Source organism: Thunnus maccoyii, chromosome 1, assembly GCF_910596095.1.
Source record: "Thunnus maccoyii chromosome 1, fThuMac1.1, whole genome shotgun sequence".
Taxonomy (NCBI): domain Eukaryota; kingdom Metazoa; phylum Chordata; class Actinopteri; order Scombriformes; family Scombridae; genus Thunnus; species Thunnus maccoyii.
Window position 1 is genome coordinate 39,207,869 of NC_056533.1, and position 27,829 is coordinate 39,235,697.

The 27,829-nt window shown below is 39.4% G+C and overlaps 2 protein-coding genes across 2 annotated transcripts; both read right to left on the reverse strand.

Annotated features, from left to right (window-relative positions):
- Positions 1-1,159: 1,159 nt before the first annotated feature.
- LOC121903268 (NLR family CARD domain-containing protein 3-like) lies at positions 1,160-9,210 on the reverse strand. The gene is made up of 10 exons (XM_042420130.1): positions 9,122-9,210; positions 8,791-8,901; positions 6,853-6,963; positions 6,646-6,724; positions 6,226-6,454; positions 4,189-5,986; positions 3,910-4,083; positions 2,911-3,084; positions 2,666-2,712; positions 1,160-1,998 (listed from the first exon to the last, which is right to left on the reverse strand). The coding sequence occupies exons 1-10, from the start codon at positions 9,208-9,210 to the stop codon at positions 1,460-1,462; spliced, it is 3,351 nt and encodes a 1,116-aa protein (XP_042276064.1). The 3' UTR covers positions 1,160-1,459.
- A 5,583-nt stretch (positions 9,211-14,793) lies between these two features.
- LOC121897159 (NLR family CARD domain-containing protein 3-like) lies at positions 14,794-27,238 on the reverse strand. Its single transcript, XM_042411482.1, has 9 exons — positions 27,133-27,238; positions 26,655-26,734; positions 23,413-23,491; positions 22,993-23,221; positions 20,943-22,743; positions 20,664-20,837; positions 19,823-19,996; positions 15,656-15,702; positions 14,794-15,395 (listed from the first exon to the last, which is right to left on the reverse strand). Exons 1-9 carry the CDS (start codon positions 27,211-27,213, stop codon positions 14,860-14,862), a joined length of 3,201 nt encoding a protein of 1,066 aa, XP_042267416.1. The 5' UTR covers positions 27,214-27,238; the 3' UTR covers positions 14,794-14,859.
- Positions 27,239-27,829: the final 591 nt, after the last annotated feature.

Genomic DNA, 27,829 nt, shown 5'->3' on the forward strand with positions numbered 1-27,829 from the left:
TCTCTGACAGATGAGCAGAACAGTGTTCATGACAATGTATATATTTACTTTTAATTCAAATTACAATGTGGCATAATATGACAAGAATATAGGATGTCATACATTGTTATATTTTATTGAACAAGTGTGCGCACACACGCACGTTCACATATATCCTTTATATATTTTATTGTGTGAAGCACCACAAATGGTTTGTACATTCCAGCTGTGTGTTTTAAATCATTTTAAAAATTCCTGTTATTCCTGCAACATCCAGCGTGTCACAACAATATACTCAGTACAAGGCTTGCCCCAGTGGTCGATGTTACCGGTGTTACACAGTATTGGGACATACACCGACGACATTACTTGCCCGCTGCCCATACCGTAGTTTTTCTTATTTCTATTGAAACAAACCCATTTATGTCATTTTCACGTATCATCACCCACGTTCATCAAATAAAAAAACTCTGATTTGTAAAATATCAAGCGTGTTATCAATACTTAGTTGGACAACGGATGCTACAATTATAAACTGACTGTCTGCTATGGGAGCGTCTGCAGCAGCAGCAGAGACGCAGCAAAAAGTAGCAGAGTGAGATGTCTGTTCTCCGCCCTGCTGCTGTAAACAAATGTAACGCTAGCCATTATCAAGCTAGCTGTTATCTTTGTCAGCAGTAGTAAGCTGAGCTTCTGCAAGTGAGCATGTCACAAATATTTAAAAATTATTTGTTTTTGGGAAGGAAAAAAAAAGTCAAATACCAGCACACAGGTCAGTTACATCTCAGTCTCTCTCTCCCTCTGCTCCACTGTTAAGTCTATCAGCAGGTCTCAATGAGGGGAGTCACATCCACCTGCTGCATGATGCACATTTTCTTATTTGTACATCACTACCGGAGTTGGAGGTAATTCACCAGAGATAAAGCTGAGCAACTGACACACACAAAGTGCTTTCAAGGAACTCTCCATAACCTATTGTTCCCCTTCTCCTTTCCAAAAAAGTTAGGAAAGGACATCTGAAATGTGACCCCAACTACACACTGCTTTTTATAGGACGTCAAAAGCCAAAAAGGTTGGAAACCACTGGTTTCATCTTTAACAATGCGTTGTATTTTAAAAGCTTGTTATATTATCCATTGTGTCAGTAAAGTGAGGATGCTTTCAAAAATAATGCCATGAATAGTTTTTATTGATGACGATGTGATAAAATACATGTGAGAACCACAAAAACACTCTGGGCTTCCACAGCTGGACAGATGTTATTATATTAAAACATGAATAGAGCTGCATGAAGCTAATTGGATCCTGACAGTAACAACAGCAGAGCCATCTGAGACAAATCAATGAATAACCAAGAGGGGAAAATGAGTGTTTGAGTCTGAGACAGATCTGCTTCACAGTGCAGAGTGTGTGTGATGTTTGATTTCAGCAGCTGATCTTCAGTCAGCAGAGTTTCTGTACACAGGAGAGACTCTCCCTCCTACAGAGGACACAGAGACACTGAGGAAAAATATGACTTATACCAGAACCCAAACCCGGCATACAGAGGCTGAGTGAATGTGGTGTTGAAGGTGTGGAGGTGGATCAGTGTGTCAGAGGAGACTCTGTAGAAGGACAGAGTGCCAGCAGGACAGTCCACATACACTGCTACTCTGTTAGAGATGGAGGAGGAGGAGGAGGATGTTACTGTCTTATTGTTACAGACAGAGTAACCAACTTTACCAGAGCAGCTCAGACTCCAGGACTGATCATTCCATCCAAACACACAGTCATCTCTGTATCCTCTCCTTCTGATTCCTCCGTAAGTCACTGATATATAAACTCCTCCTCTCCACTCGACCTCCCAGTAACAGCGACCAGTCAGAACATTTCTAGACAGCAGCTGAGGATAGAAGTCAAATCTATCTGGATGATCAGGATATGACTGATCCTCTCTCACATATGTCACCTTCCTGTTGTTGTCAGACAGTTTGAGTTCTCTGTGCATTGTGTTTGTGTCCAGTTCCAGTTCACAGGCATCTGATGGAGAGAACAAGACACAATACAGCTGCAGTTTATCATCTGTTGATTTATTAACAACTTTACTGACAATCACTGAAATTAAAACATTCAAACTTAAACCATCTCCATGACAACAGAGACACTCCATCCACTGAGGAAGGCCATGAAATGTGACTAAAAGCTTTGGAGATACAGAGTAATTGGACCTTTTGATGAGAATTTTTTTGCCAAATTCAAATTTAAACTTTATTGTAGCTGCATCTGATTTTTGTCTTAATGTAAATTCAACAGTTAGTTCAGTTAGAACATTAACAGTCAACATGACAGTGAAGATGTCGATAATATTCATGTTTTTTTCAATGAAGTTTAGTGTAAACTGAAGGTCTTTGCACATCAAGTCTGTTATTTTCATTTCAATCTCTCGTCTGTTAGAAACAGATTTCTGTCCAAATGCTAAACAGCTGAAGTCAGTATGAATGAATAAACTTTGTCTGCAAGAGAGACATGAGTGACATTATGGAGCAGGTAGCACCACCATGTGGCCTCTTGTAACTCCTGAGCTGTTACGAACAGAAAGAAATTTCTGTTTAAATGGATTCATCATTTTGAACTTTTTTCACTTCTTTTACATATTTCATCCAGTTTTTCTCAAAGTTCTCATGAATCAAAATGAAAACACACTCACACTTTCTCAGACCAGGTTTCAGTCTCTGCAGTCCACCATGGTCCACCCTGGAGGAAGAGAAAAAGTCACAATCAACTTCATATGCCTTCACTCATATTCATCATTAAACATGAACCAGAGTCCCTCAGTTAGTCAGAGTGTCTCTCCATCTGTCCATCTGTCCATACTTGAGTGTCCATCCATCAGTCCATACCTGAGAGTGTCCATCTGTCCATACCTGAGAGTGTCAACCTGTCTGTCCATACCTGAGAGTGTCCAGTCTCCAGTGTGGATCATCCAGTCCAGCAGACAGCAGCTTCTCTCCCAAGTTTCCTGGATGATTGTAGCTTAAGTCCAGTACTCTCAAATGGGAAGGGTTGGAGCTCAGAGCTGAGGCCAGAGAATAACAGCCTTCCTCTGTGATCAGACATCCTGACAGACTGAACACACACAACAGTTGTTTTAATGAGCTTAAAAAGATTCTCAACTGAATAAACAGTATTTTGTCCTTCAAGCCTTTATGTTTGTTGTGTGCATTACACTTGGTGCCCCCTGCTGTATGTTGGTGTCATGCAGATACATTTTAGGTTAGTTGGACGACAGAAAGCACATGTTCCTGCTGGAGGCTGCAATTACTGAAGGTCAGGGTTTAATCCTATGCCATTCTGTCATTTTTTTACCTTGGCAAAAGAAATGCCTTTAAAGTGAAATATTATTTGACCGCATATCTCAAGATAGTAAGAAGATTTCATAGAAATTTACCGATTTTTTATGTTCATATTATTCATTCCAATGATTTTCACTGTGATTGCAGTCATTTAATTGTCCAACTTAGTGTCTTCCATCATATTTCTGATTTAATTTCATTGTGTTTAAACATTTAATTCCTAGTATTTTCAGAAAAAATGTTAAATGTAAATAAAATCATGTGCAACATTTCCTGAACAGCAGATCTGATTTGTATGTTCACCTGCATGTAGAGGACATGACAGTAATTCTGTGTTGTTTATTTTCTGTTATTCTTTCCATTATACTAGATTTTCATGACTTTATGCACAGACTTCATGACTTTATTGAAGATTAAATGACAGAAACATATATCCTGACTCACATGTTAGCGTGAAAGGAGTTTGACTTAGTACACTTGATATTACAACACTTCAGCTAAGACAGTACAAAAGTCTTTTAGTATCAAAAACTCTACATGTCAACTAGAAACGGGGGAAGCCAAAATATTACTTTGTATACATAGTAATATAAATGACCTGAGAGTTTCCAGTCTGCAGTGTGGACTCTCCAGTCCAAGAGACAGCAGCTTCACTCCCGAATCTTTAAGGTTGTTGTCACTTAGATCCAGCTCTCTCAGACTAGAGGACTGGGAGCTGAGAACTGAGGACAGAGCTCCACAGCTTCTCTCTGAGAGGTTACAGCCACTCAGTCTAAAGAAAAATCAGCAGAACAAAAGAAAACAATTGCATACATTAGTTTTCTTTCTTGAGCAAAGATTTAACTACATTAATCTGGACATTTCTGTGTGCACGTACAGAGCTTTTTTAGAGGCTTTGACCACTGGCAGCAGCCTCAGAAGAGCCTCCTCTGAAGCAGAGTATTTCTTCAGGTCAAACACATCCAGATCTTTTTCTGATGACAGTAAGATGAAGACCAGAGCTGACCACTGAGCAGGAGACAGTTTCTCTGTGGAGAGACTTCCTGAACTCATGCAATGTTGTATCTCCTCCATCAGAGAACAATCTTTCAGTTCATTCAGACAGTGGAACAGAATGATGCTTCTCTCTGCAGACAGATTCTCACTGATCTTCTCCTTGATGTACTCAACTGTTTTCTGATTGGTCTGTGAGCTACTTCCTGTCTCTGTCAGCAGACCTTGTAGGAGAGTCTGATTGGTCTGCAGTGACAGACCCAGGAGGAAACGGAGGAACAAGTCCAAGTTTCCATTTGGACTCATCAAGGCCTTGTCCACAGCAGTCTGGTAGAAACATGCTGATTTGCCTCTGAACACATCAGACCACCAGAATGTTGTTTGTTTTTCTGCCAGCAGATTGACTCCAGAGTTGATGAATGTCAGATGGACATGAAGAGCAGCCAGAAACTCCTGAACACTCAGATGGACGAAGCAGAACACCTTGTCATTATACAGCCCTCTCTCCTCTTTAAAGATTTGTGTGAACACTCCTGAGTACACTGAGGCTGCTCTGATATCAATGCCACACTCTGTCAGGTCTGATTCATAGAAGATCAGGTTGCCTTTCTGCAGCTGCTCAAAAGCCAGTTTTCCCAGAGACACAATCATCTTCCTACTCTTTTTATTCCAGTGTGGATCTGTCTCAGCTCCTCCATCATACTTGACATTCTTCAGTTTGGACTGAACCACGAGGAAGTGGATGTACATCTCAGTCAGGGTCTTTGGCAGCTGTCCTCTCTCTCCGCTTTTCAACACATCATCCAGAACTGTAGCAGTGATCCAGCAGAAGACTGGGATGTGGCACATGATGTGGAGGCTTTGTGATATCTTGATGTGGGAAATGACTGTGCTGGCCCGCCTTTCATCTCTGAATCTCTTCCTGAAGTACTCCTCCTTCTGTGGATCAGTGAACCCTCTGACCTCTGTCATCATGCCAACACACTCAGGAGGGATCTGATTGGCTGCTGCAGGTCGTGTGGTTATCCAGAGACGAGCAGAGGGAAGCAGTTTCCCCCTGATCAGGCTTGTCAGCAGCACATCCACTGAGGTGGACTCTGTAACATCAGTCAGAATGTCATTGTTGTGGAAGTCCAGAGGAAGTCGACACTCATCCAGACCGTCAAAGATGAACACAACCTGGAACTCTTCAAACCTGCAGATTCCTGCTTCTTTGGTTTCAGTAAAGAAGTGGTGAACAAGTTCCACCAAGCTGTACTTCTTCTCTTTCAGCACATTCAGCTCTCTGAAACTGAATGGAAATGTGAACTGTATGTCATGGTTGGCTTTGTCTTCAGCCCAGTCCAGAGTGAACTTCTGTGTTAAAACTGTTTTCCCAATGCCAGCCACTCCCTTTGTCATCACTGTTCTGACTGGTTCATCTCTTCCAGGTGAGGCTTTAAATATGTCTTCATGTCTGATTGTTGTTTCTGGTCTGACTGGTTTCCTGGAATCTATTTCAATCTGTCTGACCTCATGTTCATCATTGACCTCTGCAGTCCCTCCCTCTGTGATGTAGAGCTCTGTGTAGATCTGATTCAGAAGGGTTGGGTTTCCTGCTTTAGCAATCCCCTCAAACACACACTGGAATTTCTTCTTCAGGTTAGACTTGAGTTTACATCGACACTGTGCAGCACGAGTTCCTGAATGAACAAACGACAAATTAAATCAGTGAGTGGATCCTACAGAAAGTCTAGAAATCTGAACACGTAACTGTGTCTGTATATTCCTCCTCCATTAGTTTTATTCAGCTCGTCAGTGGGGGACAAACAGCCTGATGCAGATGTGTGCAGCATATTTACAGCAGAGTTTGAAATATAAACCTCTCCCATGTTGCCTCCATTTCCTCTCCATCATGTTAAATCTGTTAAAATCCTCTTACTGCTCTGCAGACGGTCAGCCAGGTCTTCCTGCTTCATTCTCCTCAGGAAGTGCAGTATGATCTTAAGAAAGGTCTCTCTGCTGCTCCTCCTCTGCTCCTCATCCTCTTCGTCTAATACCTCCTCATTCTGGCTCTGACTCTCTAAGTACTCTGGGTAATCTGGACTCAGACCCCTCTGGACTCTCTTCAGCTCGTTTTTCACAAAAGTGATGATGTTCTCCTCCAGCAGCTAGAACAGAAAGATAAACTGAACATTTAATTCAAATTGTTGAAACACAACATGTGATTCATTTGTCAGTCTGAGGGCCTGCTGGTCTAAATAGAGCAGCATGGACACTGTTAGGACCTGAATGGTACTTTAGTATTTCATCTGTGGTTGATGGAGTTAATAGTAAAACGTGTGTTTGTGCAGGTACATGCCATGAATATGGAGTTCAGGTGTGTTTGATTCTGTTGTGCAGACTGATCACTGAGAACCTCTGAGCTCTGCTGCTGAACTCTGTGGAGAAAACATCACATTTAAGGACATTTAATGACTCAAATCTGCACACAGCTTATTGAAGATGTTCAGTCGTGATGACAAAATGAACTCCTGTAAATGCTGGATACTGGATTTCAAGTTCTTACCTTCCATCAGCAGGTTGTCCAACTTTAAAGTTAACAGGATGACCCATAGAGCGGTCGCTCTTCATAGACACGCAGCTGGGTTCAGGAGAGTCTGTTCTCTGCTGCTGCATCCTGATACAAATAAAACGGTGACAAAAGCATGAAGTTAAAAGCAAAAAAAGAGGGATTAATCATTAGTTTAAATCCCAGAATTAAATAGAAATCTTTCAGAACAGAGAGGCTGATGAGTTCAAATTCCTCCAGTGATGAAAAGAGGATGGCAGGCGACTTGGTCATGAGTCAACAGAAGAAGAAGGAAGTGAGGATGTACCACAGGAGTTCTATGGTTCAGTAACAATCTATGCCAACCTCAATAACTAAAGATGGAACTATAAACATCCCAGTTCAGCCTTCAGATGGATGAACACAACATCAAGCAGCTTTTACTCTGTACAGACTCTGTTAGAGGAGGTACAATGTGATCCATACATCTTTTTAAAAACTGTCCCTGGTGCTTTATGTGTTTTCAGAGATCTCATGGCATCAGCTTCCTCTTTTTGTGTAATGTCTTCATCCATCCATTGTTTATTACCTTCTTTGAATTTTGTCAGAGTAAGATTTCCTGTAAATTATGAGAATAATCTCCTGTCCATTTCCCCATCTGATCCATACAGATCCTGATAATAATTTTCAAAAAATTTCTGAATTGAATGGGGCCATTTAACATACTGCCCTCTTGATATGTGAGAGAAAAAAGGAAAAAATCAATTTTTCTTCTTTTTCTCCTTCTTGTTTTGTGTTGTTTGTTTGTTTATTTAGAAGAGAGGAGGTGGAAGAAGAAGAAAAAGAATAAAAAAAGGTATGAAAGGTGTGGACTGTGACTGTGGGGATGCCGTGGTCCTGCTTGATGCAATCGCCTGCTATTATGTCTGTAAATTAAAGAGTATGGTCTAGACCTGATCTATATGAAAAGTGCCCTGAGATAACTTCTGTTGTGATTTGGCGTTATATAAATAAAACTGAACTGAATTGAATTGAAATTAAACTTGGTATAAACTGTGCCTATTGGAGCCAGTACATGAGAGTGAGCTACAAAGGGGTCTGGATTAGGTGGATTAATATTGTAATTATATCAGTGTATTGTCTGTTAAATTGAATAAGATGAAATAAATAAAGTGAAAAAGAAAAAATAAATCAAACCACATAGAAAAAAGTGAGGAGGTGTGTTACATGTCAGTGTTGTCCTGCAGAGGGCAGCAAACACCTGCCAACACTGAATAAGAAGCTCTGTGAGGGAGGGAGCTGAGTCTTTTTGAGATGGAGATGTTCCTGTCAAACTGAAAAATAATCAATTGTCCAATCACAGCTTGGAGGCAGCGCCATGGGCGGAGCTTATTAACACAAGCACAAGGTGAAGTCAAACATGATTGACAGTCTTTGACAATGAAACAGTTTCCTGTGGGCTGAGGGACAGAACTACTGACTGTATGTTTAGTTCCATTTGTGAGACTATTTGCAGTTTTAATGAGATGGATTGTGCTGCATGAATAAAAAGAAAAGACAACAAACACTGAAATGTAAAACACCTTTTCACTTTGTTTTCTATGTTCTGATTTGATTTTAATGTGGCCTGAGAAACCTTCATTGTCTCTTTACCAAAGGTTTTTCACTTAGTTATGACAGTAAACACTTACATGAAAAGGAAACACGTATACATAACGTGCATTGTATCTCATTTCCTTTCTTTCTTTGATTTTTCTTTAAGGAGCCATTTTAGAATTTTTGCATATGTTACACACACATATTGATATAGTGACCATGTTGGTGTCTTATAACAATGAACTCTTTGACATGTGACTGTTGCACAGGTGTACACCTTGATGTCACTGCTGAAACAATATATTGATTCCTCTTCTCAGGAGAGTCAGATCATAACAAACTTCACTTTTAAATTCTTACCTTCCATCAGCAGGTTGTCCAACTTTAAAGTTAACAGGATGACCCATAGAGCGGTCACTCTTCATGGACACACAGCTGGGTTCAGGAGAGTCTGTTCTCTGCTGCTGCATCCTGATACAAACAAACAATTAACAAATCAAAGAGTTTAAAAAGATGAATTTCGACCAGACTGTCAGCAGCTGAAGTTTTAGAAGAATGAAATTAAGAAGAATGAAAATCAGTAAGAAGACAGTGGATGAGTAATGTTCTCCTGTTCATCAAAATGTCATCTGATGAAAGATGCGGTTGTGAGTGGAGAACAGTGATGGATAGTTAGAGATCCTCATCTCACCTCTGAGCTTTGGTCTGGCTGTCCTGGTCCCCACACAGAGAGCTTTTAGAGGGAGGGACTCCCTCCTCTTTGTCCTCACACTGATCCATAGCAGAGAAACAGCTGCTGGGAGAGATACACTCAGTCATTCATCTCTCTAACATGTCACAAATACTGTAGAAAACAGTGAAGCAGCAGCTCTTCCCATCAGACACACTGACCAGGTCCATCTGAGGACTCTGCAGCCTCTGGGACAGTTCACAACATGGACTGAAAAACAGCTTTCAGTCAAAACAAGTCTGTCTCAGTGTTGGAAGACGGTTGTGTTTTGGATTAAAATGCAACACAGCTAAATTTATCAGTCTTCAGTCTTCTTTCAATCTTTCAGAACAGAGTGACTGATGAGTTCAAATTCCTCCAGTGATGAAAGGAGGATGGCAAACAACCTGGTCATGAGTCAACAGAAGAAGTCCAACCAGTTCTGACATGCCATGCATTTTTCACTGATCATATGAGCTCAGGTTACAATCAATGTGCTGTTGGTTTAACCTAAGAACCACTGACAGTAATACAAGAAAATCATTCTCAAACTGCTCTCCTTTAACTCATAAAGAAACAATTTATCAAGAATCAAAATCTTTTGTAAAACCTGAAGGATTAAATAAATATTGTGAAACAATCATCATCCAGAAACATTTCGACTGTCCAGTCAAACAGTGATTCAACACAATGTGATCAAAGTAATCATGTTCATCAGACATTTACAGATTTCTCTGGTAGGATTCTCACCTGCTGAAGTCACTTCAGGTCAATTTACAGACACTTTCCACCTTCATGTGTCGAGGAAACATCAGGAGAGAAGAAGCTGCTCATTCTCCCTCGTCAGTCCTGGTGTCTGTGTGCATTTGAACTGAGGACATTGTCACATGCTCATAACTTCAGAGTCCACGTCTAAAAAAACTTCAAAGTGATGTCAAAACCAGTCTAACCTGTGGCAGAAACCCAGTCAATGTCAGAGAAATCACACATCACATGATGTAGTTCTACTATCTGTCCACTAGATGGAGCCAACTGAACATCTAATGAGCTAAAGATCAGCTCAGCATCATCATCTGCTGTTAGAATCTCTGACCAACAACAACACTCAGACTCTGTGTCAGACAAATATTTCTGTTCTCTGTATCTCTTCCACATTAATTCATTAAATTCAAACAGAATCTGCAGCTGATGAGAAAGGTCTCTCTAAATTCTTTGGCAGCAGCCTACAGAAGGTCTCTGATCTCTTCAGTCCATATTCTACTTCCCAGCCCCTCAGATCCTCTGATTAGTTACTCCTCTCTCTTCCACGTTCACAGTCAAAGGTGACTGAGCTTTTTCTATTGCTGCTCCCAGATGATACATTTCTCAGAGTAAACATTTCCAGAACCAAAGATATGGTTATTGACTTCCAAAAAAGGACAAAGGGTAGAACTTGTAGAGAGCTACAGGTACATTGACACTGATGTGACAAAGGCTTTTCTGTAGAGGTTAAACATTTTGACCTTCTCACTGATCTGTTGTTATGGGAATTTAAATGTATGAAACAGGAATCAATTAGGAAACACTGTCAAGGCAGCAAGTAAAAGCAACGTTCTCTGTGAGAGACATTTATAACACAAAGGCTGAATCCATCCTGTCAAATCCAGACGGTCCTGCCCTCTGACAGAGATACAACTTTCTAAAAGTGAGGTGCAACAGGTTCAAGTTTCCATTTATCTCATGTGCAATAAATGCTCTTAATTCTAACACATTATAAACTGTCCCTTTGTTCTTCACACAGCTCAACACTTAATTTTTTCTCATCTTTATTCTTCTTCTTGTTTTCTTTGCTTTTAATGCCCATCCTTTATTTTGGTCTGAATTACATGTATAGTAGCATCACTTTTAATGTCTTTAATAGTCTCATTATGTTTAAGTTTTATTGTGTTTATATTTTCATGGTTTTGGAGGAACCACTTTTATTAGTCTTTCTAAGTCTGTAGTTAAGTACAGTACTTGAGTAAATGTACTTAGTTACTTTCCACCACTTTAGACTTTGGATACACACACAATACTTGTTATTAGATCCGTTTATTGTTGGTTTGGCTCTGCACATGAAATTTGCTGATATAATAAGAAAAATATAGAAAATCACCAGAATTATCCTTCCACATCATAACAGTATGAAAAAAAATCACAAAAAGCAGAATATGTATGTTTTACTTAAATTTAGTTGATAATACTTATGTACTTTTACTTTAACTGCAGGACTTTTACTTGTAATGGAGTATTTTTACATTGTTGTGTTGCTCCTTTAACTGAAGAGAAGGATCTGAGTACTTCTTCCACCACCTGAAGACTCTCATTTTCACAACTATGTTTCTGTTTGTTACAGTCATTTATGTACTTAATTTCCAGTTTTAATTAGTTAATTGTGTCTTAAAATGTGTGATTCATTCAAAGATTATTTTAAAGAAGGTGTCTTTATGTGCGCAAAGGTGAAAAACCTCCTCTCATGAACAGATCTGTTTAGCCAGCCGCTCCTCTGACCTCTGACCCCGCTCAGCCTCCACGCTGAAGGCAAACAGCAACTCAGCGCTCGATAAATATGGACGAGCAGGGAAAACACAATTATTGGGAGGAGTGTCGGCTCAACAGAAAGGGAAATGATTAAAAATGATGCAGGAAAAAGCGATAAGAACACAAAGGACTGATGATGTTGGATGCACCAAACAGGAAGTGGTTCCTTCACTTAATGAGTGTCTGAATTACAGCAAGAAGAAGAAAAACAGCCAATCAGCTTCCTTTACACATATTCTTCTCCCTCCTTTTCTTCCTTTCTTTTTTGTACTTCCTTCTTTTCTTTCTTCCTTTCCTTCTGTCTGTCTTCCTTCTTTTCTTTACTTTCTCTTCCTTTTCTTCCTTTATTCCTTCTTTTTTCTGTTTTTTCTTCCTTTCTTTCTCTTCCTTCCTTCTTTTTTTCCTTTGTGCTTTCCTTCCTTTCCTTCCTGTCTTCCTTAACCTGGATCTGCAGATTATCTTCTGATCAGATGGATTTTTGAGAACCATAATCAACATTTAATTTCTTAAAAGAAATATACAACATAAACATTTTTTTTCCATGATCCCTTAAATCTGATAATTCAAGAAAAGTGACCCAGATATGTAGTGAGTTGGACATTTTCCAGTTTTCCAGCTTTTCCATGAGGTGCAAAGCTGAATCAGAATATCATATTCAGAAAAGCACAAATAATGGGTTTTTACAAACATTTATTTCATACAAAATATTTTTAAAATTATTTGTTTTTGGGAAGAAAAAAAAAAAAGTTGAATACCAGCAGACAGGTTGGTTACATCGCTATCTCAGTCTCTGTCCTATTCTCCACTGTTATGTATATCAGCAAGTCTCAACGAGGGCAGTCACATCAACCTGCCACATTTCCTTATTTGGACATCACTCCCGGAGTTGGGGGTGTTCTCCTGAGATAAAGGTGAGCAACTGACACAAGCAAAGTGTTCTCAAGGGACTCTCCATAACCTGTTGTTCCCCTTCTCCTTTCCACACAGTTAGGTTGTAAAAAGTAGGCAATAAATGAAAAGTGCAAAGCAAGAATCACCTTTGAAGTTCCTCTCTACACATTACACGCTGTGCTGTCTCTGTGTTATGAGTGTTTCAACTTGCGGTTGGAAACAGGAAGCGAACAGTGGTCTCCTGCAGCAAAGTCCACTTTTTGCCATCTAACTATCCAGTCATCCAGCCAACTCACCACCTCCTGACATGGAAATTTGTCACCTTATATAGACATCATCAGTCTTATGGCATCTAATAATGATGCGGATGGGTTTTCAACCTTCCTCTGGAGGTCCTCCATTTTCCCCCTCACTTCTTACTTTCATACTTCTATCACTATCCTTCTATTCATACACTTTCTCTGATCCATTCATGGAGCAGTTGTACCTCACCTCCATTCCCTTGCCACTGCCCACTGAGGTCACCGCAATCCCTCTGATATTGGCTTCTGTACCTTTGTTCTATTCAACAAAATTCCTTCTACTACAAGCTCCACACCATGCCCTCTCCTCCAGAGTGTTCATCCCAGTACCAGGAAGTTGTTCAAATCAACAGGATCAACACCAGCTGCTTCCCTCTACAACAAGTAAGCAAGCTGAACAACCCATCTGTGACATTAAGCTGACGACAGAGAGAAGACTTCTGGTTAAAAGCTACTAATTCACATTAAATTGAACAATAATAATAATAATGACAATAAGAACAAGAAAATAATAAATGTAATAAAAGAAATTTAATGTCCCACTTTTAAAAAAAGGCCTAAAAATGTTTCTATTAAGGACAGCTTTTTCTTAATCTTCACTCTTATTACTATTTACTTTATGTTGTGTGTTCTATGTCATTAATACCGTAGCACTATGAATGTAGTTTCACTATGAATGAAAAGTGTGGTACAAATTAAATGTATTATTATTATTGATAATAACAACAACAACAACAACAATAATAATAATAATAATAAATGTTATGTTTATTAGATGATTAAAACAATTATTGAATAAACAATGGCATACATAAATAACAAATTAATTAATATATGAATAAAATATTATATTAACATATAAAAAATGTAAATATATATATTAAATTTAAAAGAAGGCAATTAAATACATTGAAATAAAAATAAAATATATATCAAAACAAATCAGTATCCAACTCGTTCCTTATATTCTAATAAATTCTGAGTATCTATTTGCAGGCTGGCTTTTTTATTTATTTAACTGAATTGGGGTTTTTTTCTTTCCTTTTTTTATTTAGGTCACATTACAGCTGACTGTATTGGAATTGTACTCAGATTTTATAACACTATATGTATTAGCTAAAGTCTCACTTTTTACATTGTAGGTATACAGACTTAAATGTGTTTAAATGATCATATAAAGCATGAAAGTTTTTCTATCTCCCTTTAAACCTTTTTCTGTTGTTGATTTTCTATTTGTCCATCTGTCTTTATATAATCTTTTCCGTCTTTTGTATTTTCTTTGACCTGTGAGTCATTTTATTGGATTGTATTTTCTTGTGAACTCTTTTTTTTAGGTATTACAGCTTGAGAATGTCCTGAAACTATGTGTAATAAGAGCTCTTAATTCTAACACATTTTAAATAGCCTCTTTGTTCCTCCCACAGCTCAATACTTTATTTTTTCTCATCCTTATTCTTCTTATTGCTTTTTTTTATTGCTGTTAACATCTATCCTTTATTTTAGGCTGAATTTCAGTATAGTAGCATCACTTTTAATGTCTTTTATAGTTCTGTTATGTTTTTATTGTCTTTATGTTTTCATGGTTTTGGAAGAAATGCAATTAGTCTTTGCAGCTGTTCCTAAACAAACTAACGTGACCAAACTTTTCATCAAGTATTATGAGCTTGATGTAGTTAAAGTATTGCAGTAAAAGTAGTGGTTTGGTCCCTCTGACTGATATATTATTATATATGACATCATTAGATTATTAATAGTGAAGCATCAGTGTTAGAGCAGCATGTTACTGTTGTAGCTGCTGGAGGTGGAGCTAGTTTACACTACTTTATATACAGTTAGCTAGTTTAGTCCAGTGGTTCCCAACCTAGGGCGACACAGATCTGCTTCACAATGCAGAGTGTGTGTGATGTTTGATTTCAGCAGCTGATCTTCAGTCAGCAGAGTTTCTGTACACAGGAGAGACTCTTCCTCCTACAGAGGACACAGAGACACTGAACCAGACCAGAGTGTAAACCCAAACCCAGCACACAGAGGCTGAGTGAATGTGGTGTTGAAGGTGTGGAGGTGGATCAGTGTGTCAGAGGAGATTCTGTAGAAGGACAGAGTGCCAGCAGGACAGTCCACATACACTGCTACTCTGTTAGAGACAGAGGAGGAGGAGGAGGGGATGGATGTACCTGTTTTATTGTGCCAGACAGAGTAACCACCATCAGAGCAGTCCAGTCTCCAGGACTGATCATTCCATCCAAACACACAGTCATCTCTGCCTCCTTTCCTTCTGATACCTCTGTAAGTCACTGATATATCAACTCTTCCTCTCCACTCGACCTCCCAGTAACAGCGACCAGTCAGAACATTTCTACACAGCAGCTGACGCCATTCATCAAATCTGTCTGGATGATCAGGATATGACTGATCCTCCTTCACATATGTCACCTTCCTGTTGTTGTCAGACAGTTTGAGTTTTCTGTGTGTTGTGTTTGTGTCCAGTTCCAGTTCACAGGCATCTGATGGAGAGAACAAGACACAATACAGCTGCAGTTTATCAGTTGCTGTTTTATTAACAACTGTACTGACAGCCACTGAAATGAAAACATTCAAACTTAAATCATCTCCATGACAACTGAGACACTCCATCTACTGAGGACGGTCATGAGATGTGTTTATGCCAAAACAGATTTTCCATGATTTTAAACTTTTTTCACTTTTACATATTGTATTCTGTTTTTCTCAAAGTTCTCATGAATCAAACTGAAAACACACTCACACTTCTTCACACCAGGTTTCAGTCTCTGTTGTCCACCATGGTCCACCCTGGAGGAAGAGACAAAGTCACAATCAACTTCATACACTGTCACTCATATCCACCATTAAACGTCAACCAGAGGCCCTCAGTTAGTCAGAGTGTCTGTCCATCTGTCCCTACCTGAGAGTGTCCACCTGTCTGTTCATGTCCAATTACATCAATTGGAGGTCACTAAAATTAATGTTGAGTCTGTGTGTACATATGGAAAGACAATGTCAGACTCTGTAGTTTTCTTTGGGCCCCTGCCATGTCATCATTCAACTGCTGGCTGTCAAGGTGGTGTCCTGCAAATGATATGGGCTTCATAGATAATTGGCGGACATTCTGGGGAAGACCTTGTTTCATTAAGAGAGAGTGCATATGTTTCGCTTTGGATGGAGCTGCTCTCATATCTAGAAATATGGCTGAGTTTATAAGTAGACCAAAACCATGACAACCCAGAATTGAGACCAGGAGGAAGAGCTGTAGTCCTACACGCTCTGCACTTCCATTAGAGCAGTTACCTACCCAAAACCATATAGAGACTGTGTCTGTCCCCCGACCACTTAAATCAATTAAATCTAAAGTAAACAGAAAAGGATTTATTCATAAAAATATAATAAAAATTAACACCACCACTGCAATAATACAACAAAATATGATAATTAAATGTGGACTCTTAAACATTAGATCTCTGTCTTCTAAAGCTGTATTAGTAAATGATCTAATCTCAGATTATCTGTGTCATGAAGAATATGTTACACATATATATATATAAGCCTAAATGATTCCTCACTTCTGGAAGCACTCGACTTTGTGAGTATCAACGGTTACTTCATGGTTGCATATAATAATGAGTGGTAGCTGGGATGTGTTGAAGAGAGGATGCCCAGCACTGGAGAATTGAGATTGAACTTTCTGCATCCTCATGGGCCATCTCCATCATACATGTTCTTATACCACCCTGATACACTTGTGATGGACCACCAGGATGTGCTACTGGTAGTTGAACCTGTGATGGGAACAGGACGGACGTACACAATGTCCAGCAAATACACAATTGCTACATCAAAGGCACTGAAGGAGCACAAAGTGAGAATTTAGCCACTGCTACCTAACTTCATTGCCACCTCAACATTCAAACAGTAAGGTAAGAGAACTATTGTAATTAAATTGAATTAACATTTATCTTCAGATTCATGATTCCACGCATTTTGTATTTCTTTGAGCACGGTATCCAGTGGCCTGGGAGCCCATCAAGAAATTAGTGCTTTATAATTTTGCATGTGCCTGACCATGCATGGATCAGTAACTGCTGTTCAACAACATTGTAAGGAATTAGTGATGTGATGCCACTTCAGATAAGTAATGACATCTCAGCAAAGTCTCAAAAACCAAAGACCAAACTTCGGGAGGTGTTGATGAAATTATAACCTAACTTTGATGAAAATCTTAATCATTTTAGAAAATTGTTTTTTTTTTACAATTCAACTTTCAAGATTATAATCATTCATAACACTGTTACCTTTCATTTTGGGGTTAACATGATAGAAATGTTCTAAAATCTATGACCTATATTAAGGGAGATATGGCAAGTCAAAGTCACAGATGCACGCTAATTAGTTTGAACTTTGTTAGCCCACATCTCCCTTAATAGCAATCCAAGACACGTGCAATTTTGGTTCCACAGGTTTCTTATGTGACCAAATCAGCATGCCAAGTTTCATTAATATCTATGACAATGCGGTCCAAAAGTGTGATGAATTGACCAGGACTTAGCCACACGTTAATGATGAATCATCCATGCACGCAAACGTTAGATACAGAGTTCCACAAGGTTCTGTGGTTGGACCGATACTATTCATCTTATATATGCCTTTAGGTAATATTATTAAGATACACTCCATAAATTTTCATTATGCAGATGATATACAATTATATTTATCAATAAAGCCAGATGAAACCAATCAGTTAATTAAATTCCAAGCATACCTTAAGGACATAAACACCTGGAGGACATGTAATTCTCTGCTACTAAACTAAGATAAAACTGAAGTTATTGTGATTGGCCCTTAACACATTTGAAACACATTATCTAATGATATAGCTACTCTAGATGGCATTGCCCTGGCCTTTAGCACCACCATAAGGAATCTGGGAGTTATCTTTGATCAGGATGTGTCCTTCAACTCCCACATATAACAAATCTCAAGGACTGCCTTTTTTCACCTACATAATATTGCACATATCAGGCACATCCTGTGTCAAAAAGATGCAGAAAAACTAGTTCATGTATTTATTACTTCTCGGCTGGATTATTGCAATTCCTTATTATCAGGCTGCTGCAATAATTCTCTAAAAGCTCTCCAGTTGGTCCAGAATTTATCTGGACATGTACTGACAAACACTAGAAAAAGAGATCACATTTCCACAAATGCAGAATAGCATTTAAAATCCTTATCCTCACCTACAAAGCCCTTAATGGTTATGCGCCATCATTAAAGAGCTCATAGTACCCCATTATCCCACTAGACCACTGCACTCCCAGAATGCAGGCTTAATGGTGGTTCCTAGAATCACCAAAACTAGAGTGAGAGGCAGAGCCTTCAGCTATCAGGCTCCTCTCCTGTGGAACCATCTTCCAGTTTAGGTCTGGGAGGCAGATACCCCCTCTATGTTTAAGAGTAGGCTTAAAACCTTCCTTTTTGATAAAGCTTATAGTTAGGGCCAGCCAGGCTCGCCTTGGACTAGCCCTTAGTTATGCTGCCATAGACCTAGACTGCTGGGGGACTTCCCATGATGCACTGAGCTTCTCTCTCTCCTACTCCCCCTCTCCAACTGTATGCATTCATGTACTATTAGTGCATGTTACTAACTTAGCATCTTCCCCGTAGTTTTGTGCTTTCTCATCTTGCAGGTGACCTTCAGCTGTGGACTAACTGCTGTCCAGTGTGACGTCTCATCACTGCTGCTATTATTGGAAATCCAACTTCTAAGTCTGATCTAAATCCTTTTCTTTCCTGTGATATGACTTAAGAACAGGTGAAAACAAAGGTCTTACCAGGATAATCTTTCTAAGTTCCATAAAAAAAAAATCATCTGTGAAAAAGGGTGGAAAAAAAGGTTTTGCCAAGCGAAAAAAAGAAGTTTTGACAGGATAATTTTTCTAAGTTCTTTTTTTCATCTGTGAAGATAGCAGGTGAAAAAATTTTTTTTTTTTTTTTTTTAGAGTGAGAGGCAGAGCCTAGCGTTAGCTATACTGGCTATACTGGCATTAGCTATACTGGCTATATAACGTCAGTATAGCTAATGCTAACATTTTAATACATAAAATACATTTCTAGCCAAAAGAAAAACATGACAGTAATGTTATATAATTTGCCAACACACAATATATGTAACTTGTGTTTAGAGCATATGGAGATATTAAAACTCACCTGTAAGAAAACATGACTGCTTTCAGTCCTATTTAGAACATGGGGTAGTGGTGCACTTGTCTCCTCTTGTGGCCGAAATGAGTATTACAACAACAAACACTTTGAAAAATCCTGACAAAAAAATATTTTCTCACCTGCTACTTTGACAGATGAAAAAAAAACAATGTTGCCCTCTTGTGGCCAAAAAGAGCATTAAAACAACAAACACTAGAAAAATCCTGATCCTGGCAAAACCTCTTTTTTTGGCCTGGCAAAACTCTTTTTTTTTTCATCTGTGAAACAGGTGAACATTATGGAACTTATAAAGATTATCCTGGCAAAACCCTTTTCTTCACCTGTTCTTAAGTCATAAACACAGGAGAGAAAAGAATTTAGATCAGATTTAGAAATTGGATCTCTAGAAATATTTTTTTTCTTGCTTGCCTTTCAGGGCTTCCGTACATTCCCCTCTCCCCTCCCTTACTCTTTCTCTCTCAGCCTAACCAGTCAAGGCAGATGGCCACCAACCTACAGCCCAGTTCTGCTTGAGATTTCTATTTCCTTGCCGCTGTCGCCAAGTGCTGCTCATGGGGGAACGTTAGGTCTCTGGAAAATAAAGAGTATGATCTAGACCTGCTCTATGTGAAAAGTGCCATGAGATAACTTCTACTGTGATTTGGCACTATATAAATAAAATTTACTTGACTGAGAGTGTCCAACTGTCTGTCTATACCTGAGAGTGTCCAGTCTCCAGTGTGGACCCTCCAGTCCAGCACACAGCAGCTTCTCTCCTGAGTCTCCTGGATGATTGTAGCTTAGATCCAACTCTCTTAGATGGGAGGGGTTAGAGCTCAGAGCTGAGGCCAGAGAAGCACAGCCTTCCTCTGTGATCAGACATCCTGACAAACTGAACACACACGACAGTTGCTCTAATGAGCTTTAAAAGATTCTCAATTCAATAAACAGCATTTTGTCAGGCCTTTATGTTTGTTGTGTGCGTTACACTCGGTGCCCCCTGCTGTACGTTGGTGTCATGCAGATACATTTTAGGTTAGTAGTAAGAGAGAAAGATCATGTTCCTGCTGGAGGCTGCAATTTCTGAAGATCACTGTGTGATTGCAGTAATTTAATTAGCCAACCTAGCATCTTCCATCTTATTTCTAAGTCATTTCATTCAGTGTTTAAACATGTAATTTGTAGTATTTTCAAAAAAAATATTAAATATAAATAACATTATGGGTAACATTTCCTGAGCAGCAGGTCTGCTTTGTATGTTTACCTGCATGTAGAGGACATGAAAGTAATTCTGTGTTGCATATTTTCTATTATCCTTTCCATTACACTAGATTTTCATGACTTTATGCACATTGAGCCTTCGTTGAAGATTACATGACAAACATATATCCTGAGTCATATGTTGACGTGAAAGGCGTTTTACTTACTGTATACTTGATACTACAACACTTCAGCTTAGACAGTGCACAAAATATTTTTAGCATCGAAAACTTTTCATGTAAACTAGAAATTGGGGGGAAGCCAAAATGTTACTTTAAATACATGGTAATAAAAATGACCTGAGAGTTTCCAGTCTGCAGTGTGGACTCTCCAGTCCAGCAGACAACAGCTTCACTCCTGAATCCTGAAGGTTGTTGTTACTCAAGTCAAGCTCTCTCAGACTGGAGGACTGGGAGCTGAGAACTGAGGACAGAGCTGCACAGCTTCTCTCTGAGAGGTTACAGCCACTCAGCCTGAAGAAGAATCAGCAGAACAAAAGAAAGCATTTACAAACATTAGTTTTGTTCCATTAGAAAAGATTAAATTACATTGATGTGGATAGTTCTGTGTGCACCTACACAGCTTTGTTGGAGGCTTTGACCACTGGCAGTAGCTTCAGAAGAGCTTCCTCTGAAGCAGAGTATTTCTTTAGGTCAAACACGTCCAGATCTTTTTCTGATGACAGTAAGATGAAGACCAGAGCTGACCACTGAGCAGGAGACAGTTCATCTGTGGAGAGACATCCTGAACTCAGGTACTGTTGGATCCCCTCCACTAGAGAATGATCATTCAGTTCATTCAGACAGTGGAACAGATTGATGTTTCTCTCTGCAGACACATTCTCATTGATCTTCTTCTTGATGTACTCGACTGTTTTCTGATTATTCTGTGAGCTACTTCCTGTTTGTGTCAGCAGACCTCGTAGGAGAGTCTGATTGGTCTGCAGTGAAAGACCCAGGAGGAAGCGGAGGAACAAGTCCAGGTATCCATTTGGACTCTCTAAGGCCTTGTCCACAGCACTCTGGTAGAAACCTGTTGGTTCAGGTTTGTCTTTAAATAGTTTAGACCACATAGCTGTTTGTTTTTCTGCCAGCAGATTGTCTCCAGAGTTGATGAATGTCAGATGGACATGAAGAGCAGCCAGAAACTCCTGAACGCTCAGATGGACGAAGCAGAACACCTTGTCCTCGTACAGCCCTCTCTCCTCTTTGAAGACCTGTGTGAACACTCCTGAGTACACTGAGGCTGCTCTGATATCGATTCCACACTCTGTCAGGTCTGATTCATAGAAGATCAGGTTGCCTTTCTGCAGCTGCTCAAAAGCCAGTTTTCCAAGAGACTCAATCATCTTCCGGCTCTCTGGACTCCAGTGTGGATCTGTCTCAGCTCCTCCATCATACTTGACATTCTTCATTTTGGACTGAACCAACAGGAAGTGGATGTACATCTCAGTCAGGGTCTTGGGCAGCTCTCCTCCCTCTCTGCTTTTCAACACATCCTCCAGAACTGTAGCAGTGATCCAGCAGAAGACTGGGATGTGGCACATGATGTAGAGGCTTCGTGATGTCTTGACATGGGAGATGATTGTGCTGGCCTGCCTCTTATCTCTGAATCTTTTCCTTAAGTAATCCTCTTTCTGTGGGTCAGTGAACCCTCTGACCTCTATCACTATGCCTACACATTCAGGAGGGATCTGATTGGCTGCTGCAGGTCGTGTGGTTATCCACAGATGAGCAGAGGGAAGCAGGTTCCCCCTGATGAGGTTTGTCAGCAGCACATCCACTGAGGTGGACTCTGTTATATCAGTCAGGATCTCATTGTTGTGGAAGTCCAGAGGAAGTCGACACTCATCCAGACCATCAAAGATGAACACAACCTGGAACTCTTCAAACCTGCAGATTCCTGCTTCTTTGGTTTCAGTAAAGAAGTGATGAACAAGTTCCACCAAGCTGTACCTTTTGTCTTTCAGCACATTGAGCTCTTTGAAAGCGAATGGAAATGTGAACTGTATGTCCTGGTTGGCTTTGTCTTCAGCCCAGTCCAGAGTGAACTTCTGTGTCAAGACTGTTTTCCCAATGCCAGCCACTCCCTTTGTCATCACTGTTCTGATTGGTTCATCTCTTCCAGGTGAGACTTTAAAGATGTCTTCTTGTCTGATAGTTGTTTCTGGTCTGTCTTGTTTCCTGGATGCTTTTTCAATCTGTCTGACCTCATGTTCAACATTGACCTCTGCAGTCCCTCCCTCTGTGATGTAGAGCTCTGTGTAGATCTGATTCAGAAGGGTTGGGTTTCCTGCTTTAGCAATCCCCTCAAACACACACTGGAACTTCTTCTTCAGGTTAGACTTGAGTTTATTTTGACACTCTGCAGCACGAGTTCCTGAATGAACAAACAACAAATGAAATCAGTGAGTGGATCCTATAGGAAGTCTAGAAATCTGAACATGTAAGTGTGTCTGTAAATTTTTTCCTCATCCAGCAGTTTATTGAGCTCATCAGTGGAGGACAAACAGCCTCTGATCTGATGCAGATGTGTACAGCATATTTATAGCAGAGTTTGAAATATAAACCTATTCCATGTTGCCTCCTGTTCCTCTCCATCATATAAAATCTGTTAAAATCCTCTTACTTCTCTGCAGATGGTCAGCCAGTTCCTCCTGCTTCATTCTCCTCAGGAAGTACAGTATGATCTTCAGAAATGCCTCCCTGCTGCTCCTCCTCTGCTCTTCCTCCTCACCATCCAACTCCTCTTTATCGTCACTCTGACTATTTAAGCATTCTGGGTAATGTGAACTCAGACCCCTTTTGGCTCTCTTCAGCTCGTTCTTCACAAAAGTGAAGATGTTCTCCTCCAGAAGCTGGAACAGAAAGATAAACTGAACATTTAATTTAAACTGGTAGAACACAACATGTGATTCATCTGTCAGTCTGAAGATCTGCTGGTCTAAACAGAGCAGCATCGACACTGTTAGGACCTGAATGGTACTTTAGTATTTCATCTGTGGTTGATGGAGTTAATAGTTCAAGATATGTTTGTATATGTACACACCATAAATATGGAGTCCAGGTGTGTTTGATGCTGCTGGGCAGACTGATCACTGGGAACCTCTGAGCTCTGCTGCTGAACTCTGTGGAGAAAACATCATGTTTAAGGATTTCATGACAAACAAATCTGCACACAGCTTATTAGAGATGTTCTGTCATGATGAAAAATGAACTCCTGTAAATGCACTCTGATTACTGACCTTATTTTTCATACAGATGCATTTGAATTCATGTATATGGTCATATAATTTAAGTAATTGATTATTTTTGGAAATGTATCGATTTGATGTATGTAACCTTAATGTTGGTTTGGTCATTGATTTCTCATTTTTGTGCCGGATGCTTTTTGAGTACTTGAAGAGGTGTGCCATCTTAAACTTGGCTTTTCATTGTGATCCAATTGCTGTCACCCACCTGCATTCACTCATTAATCAGGATTGTGTGACACCCCCTACCAAGTTTATAAAATGTTTGCTTGTTGTTTGTTCACCCTTGTACCCTGATAAAGACCTTTATGGTTGAAACCGGTCATTTTTTATTGTAAGTAGCCATGCTGAATAAAGGTTTTTTAACTTAATCCTAGAGTTTTTTATTCCTGCTCCACACACAAGTGCCTGAAGTTTGTTTTTCCTTCTAAATAAAGATGGTAGTATAAACATCCCAGTTCACTCTTCAGATGGAGAGCATCAAGCAGCTTTTACTATGTACAGACTCTGTTAGAGGAAGTACAATGTGATCCATAATTTTTTTTAAAAACTGGTCCCAGTGCTTTCTGTGTTTTCAGAGGTGTTATGTCATCAGCCACCTCTTTTTCTGTTGAAATGGTTTCTGCCTGTTATAAACGATACCCCCTGCCAGTGTGGCACAGGCAGGTGGCTGTTCTACAACCTCTGACCTAGGTTTCGAATGGGTCTCCCACAGGCTACACATAGACTGCCTTAGCCTACTTAGGGAAACCAAGTTTCAGCCTGGCTTCTATCTTACCAGCTGCTGTTCTATCACTTTTTCAGGCATATCACACCAGGAATACCAGATAGCCGGATAGCAATGGAAATGTGTGTGTGCAATAGGTGGTAAGAGACTGGAAGTACTCCAAGATGACCCTTAAGCGGGCTATCTCTGGATGAGGCCCTCTTTGTATCGTGAGGACACTCAGATCCCTGGCCCTAACATCTTATTAAATACCAATTCAACATGTGCTGTACACAAAACATGCAGATACTCTTAACCTTGGCTTGTGTCCTGAAATTATATGCAACCAAACACAAGTACATCAAAAGAGCTTCAATCAACAGAACAAAACCCATCCAAAATATCTTATTTATCTGAGCATTGCATTTTTATCCATAGCAATTTTTAATCATTGTTTTAGAGTCAAATTTAATTACTACTGTCAGCCTATCTCAGGGGATGCAATGTCTTACCTTAAAGGGCTAACCAGAAGACCTCAGAGATTAGCAAATACTAGGAACTTTGGTTGGAATATACAAAATTCAATCCAGTTTTATTTAGGTTTTACAATAATATGAAGATTACAAGTTATAAGAAGTAAAATACATAAACTGAATGCAAAAAAAGTAGAAAATACCCACTAATGCTCAAATCAAGAAAGGACCAAAAAACTGAAAGGCAAAAGGCCAAGAAGAAGTCCCGAGACCTCTTACTACCCCACTTTTATATCATCCTCCTTGAAGCTTCTTACATCTCAAAATCCTTATATGGTTAACAACCAGAACATCAACAAACGATTGGATAATTTTTGTTTGTGTCGCACATCACAATTCGTAGAAATCTAACAATATACTATCATTTCTAACATTTCCAGGTCTTAACGGTTAAAGGTTAAGGATGCATAAGAGTCAGTCAAGTGCAGAAACCACAGCTCGCTTCGCAGAACAGGCTTTCTGCTGTTCTAAGGAGAAGTTTTAGGTTGCATGGACATGCATGCATATCACATTGCCCTCTTGATCTGTTAGAGAAAAAAGATCCTTTTTTCAGCAGCATTATGGATTTTCTTCATTTTCCCCTTCTTCATTTGTGTTATTGTTTGTTTTGTTTGTTTGTTTGTTTGTTTGTTTGTTTGTTTGTTTGTTTGAAAGAGAGAAGGGGGAAGAAGAAGAAAGAGGAAAAAAAGGTATGAAATTAAACTGGGTATAAGCTGTGCCTGATGGAGCCAGTACATGAGGGTGAGCTACAAAGGGGTCGGTATCAGGTGGATTAATATTGTAATTATATCAATGTATTGTCTGATAATTGAATAGGATGAAATAAAATAAAAGGAAAAAAATAAAAAAATAAATCAGACCACAGAAAACAAAGTGAGGAGGTGTGTTGTATGTAGTGTTGTCTTGCAGAGGGCAGAATACACCTGCCAACACTGAATAAGAAGCTCTGTGAGAGAGGGAGCTGAGTCTTTTGGAGATAATGTTCCTGCCAAACTGAAAAATAATCAGCTGTCCAATCACAGCTTAGAGGCAGTGCCATGGGCGGAGCTTATCAACACAAGCATGAGGTGAAGTCAAACATGACATGACAATAAAACAGTTTCCTGTGGGCTGAGGGACAGAACTATTGACTGTGTGTTTAGTTCAATTTGTGAGACTGTTTGCAGATTTAATGAGATGGATTGTGCTGCATGAAAGAACAGACAAGACAACAGACACTGAAATGTAAAACACCTTTCCACTTTGTTTTCTGTGTTCTGATTTGATTTTAATGTGGCCTGAGAAACCTTCATTGTCTCTTTACCAAAGGTTTTTCAATGACACATTAAACACTTACATGAAAAGGAAACACGTATACATAACATGCATTGTATCTTATTTTTCTCTGTCTGTCTTTCTCTCTTTGATTTGTCTTTAAGGAGCCATTTTAGATTTTTTTCTCATCTTCAATAAATGAAAAACATTCTTGTGTGTAACAATCCTTTCTGTCAATTATCAATCTGTTCACTCATTTTTTCAATCCTAAAATCAATATTCTGACTGTTGCTCAGCAGGGTCCATCTTTGAAGTTAGCTCCAGACAGACACATCCAAGTTAGCTGCTGCTCTGATTATTGGATGTGATGTTTTCAAAGTTACACACATATATTGACATAGTGACTATGTTGGTGTCTTATAACACTGAACTCTTTGACATGTGACTATTTCACAGGTGTACACCTTAATGTCACTGCTGAAAGAATATAATGATTCCTCTTCTCAGGAGAGTCAGATAATAACAAACTTCAGTTTCAAATTCTTACCTTCCATCATCAGGTTGTCCAACTTTAAACTCAATAGAATGATCCATAGAGCAGTCACTCTTCATGGACACACAGCTGGGTTCAGGAGAGTCTGCTCTCTGCTGCTGCATCCTGATACAAACAAACAATTAACAAATCAAAGAGTTTAAAAAAAGATGAATTTTGACCAGACTGTCAGCAGCTGAAGTTTTAGAAGAATGACATTTAGAAGAATGAAAATCAGTAAGAGGACAGTGGATGAGTAATGTTCTCCTGTTCATCAAAATGTCATCTGATGAAAGATGCTGTCTCATCTTAATTGATTGGTTGACTAATCAGTCATTTAGGTCTTTGTAAACTCAGAAATTTAGTAGTTCATTCTGAGTTATTGTGAGTTATTATTCAGTAGTTGAGTGTCAGATGTGACAGTGAGTGTGAATAATGACGGTGGAGTGATGTGAGTGGAGAACAGTTAGAGATCCTCATCTCACCTCTGAGCTTTGGTCTGGCTGTCATGTTCCCCACACAGAGAGCTTTTAGAGGGAGGGACTCCCTCCTCTCTGTCCTCACACTGATCCATAGTAGAGAAACAGCTGCTGGGAGAGCTGCACTCAGTCACTACAACAGGTTTCATCACAGGACACATTAGTTCTCATTCATCTCTCTAATATGTCACAAATACTGTAGAAAACAGTGAAAACAGTGGTTGTGTTTTGGATTAAAATGCACCACAGCCAAGTTGATCCAAGCTGTCCGACCAGTTCTGACACTTCCTGCATTTTTCACTGATCATGTGAGCTAAGATTATAATCAAAGTGCTGTTGGTTCAACCTGAGAACCACTAACAATAATACAAGGAAATCAGTCTCAAATTGCTCTCATTTAACTCATAAAGAAACAAATCATCAAGAATCAAAATCTTCTGTAAAACCTGAAGGATTAAATAAATATTGCGAAACAGACAATCATCATCCAGAAACATTTCTACTGTCCAGTCAAACAGTGATTCAATACAATGTGATCAAAGTGATTGTTCATCAGACATTTACAGATTTCTCTGGTAGGATTCTCACCTGCTGAAGTCACTTCAGGTCAACTTATAGGCACTTTCCACCTTCATGTGTAGAGGAAACACTGGGAGAGAAAAAGCTGCTCATTCTCCCTTGTCAGTCCTGGTGTTTGTGTGCATTTGATCT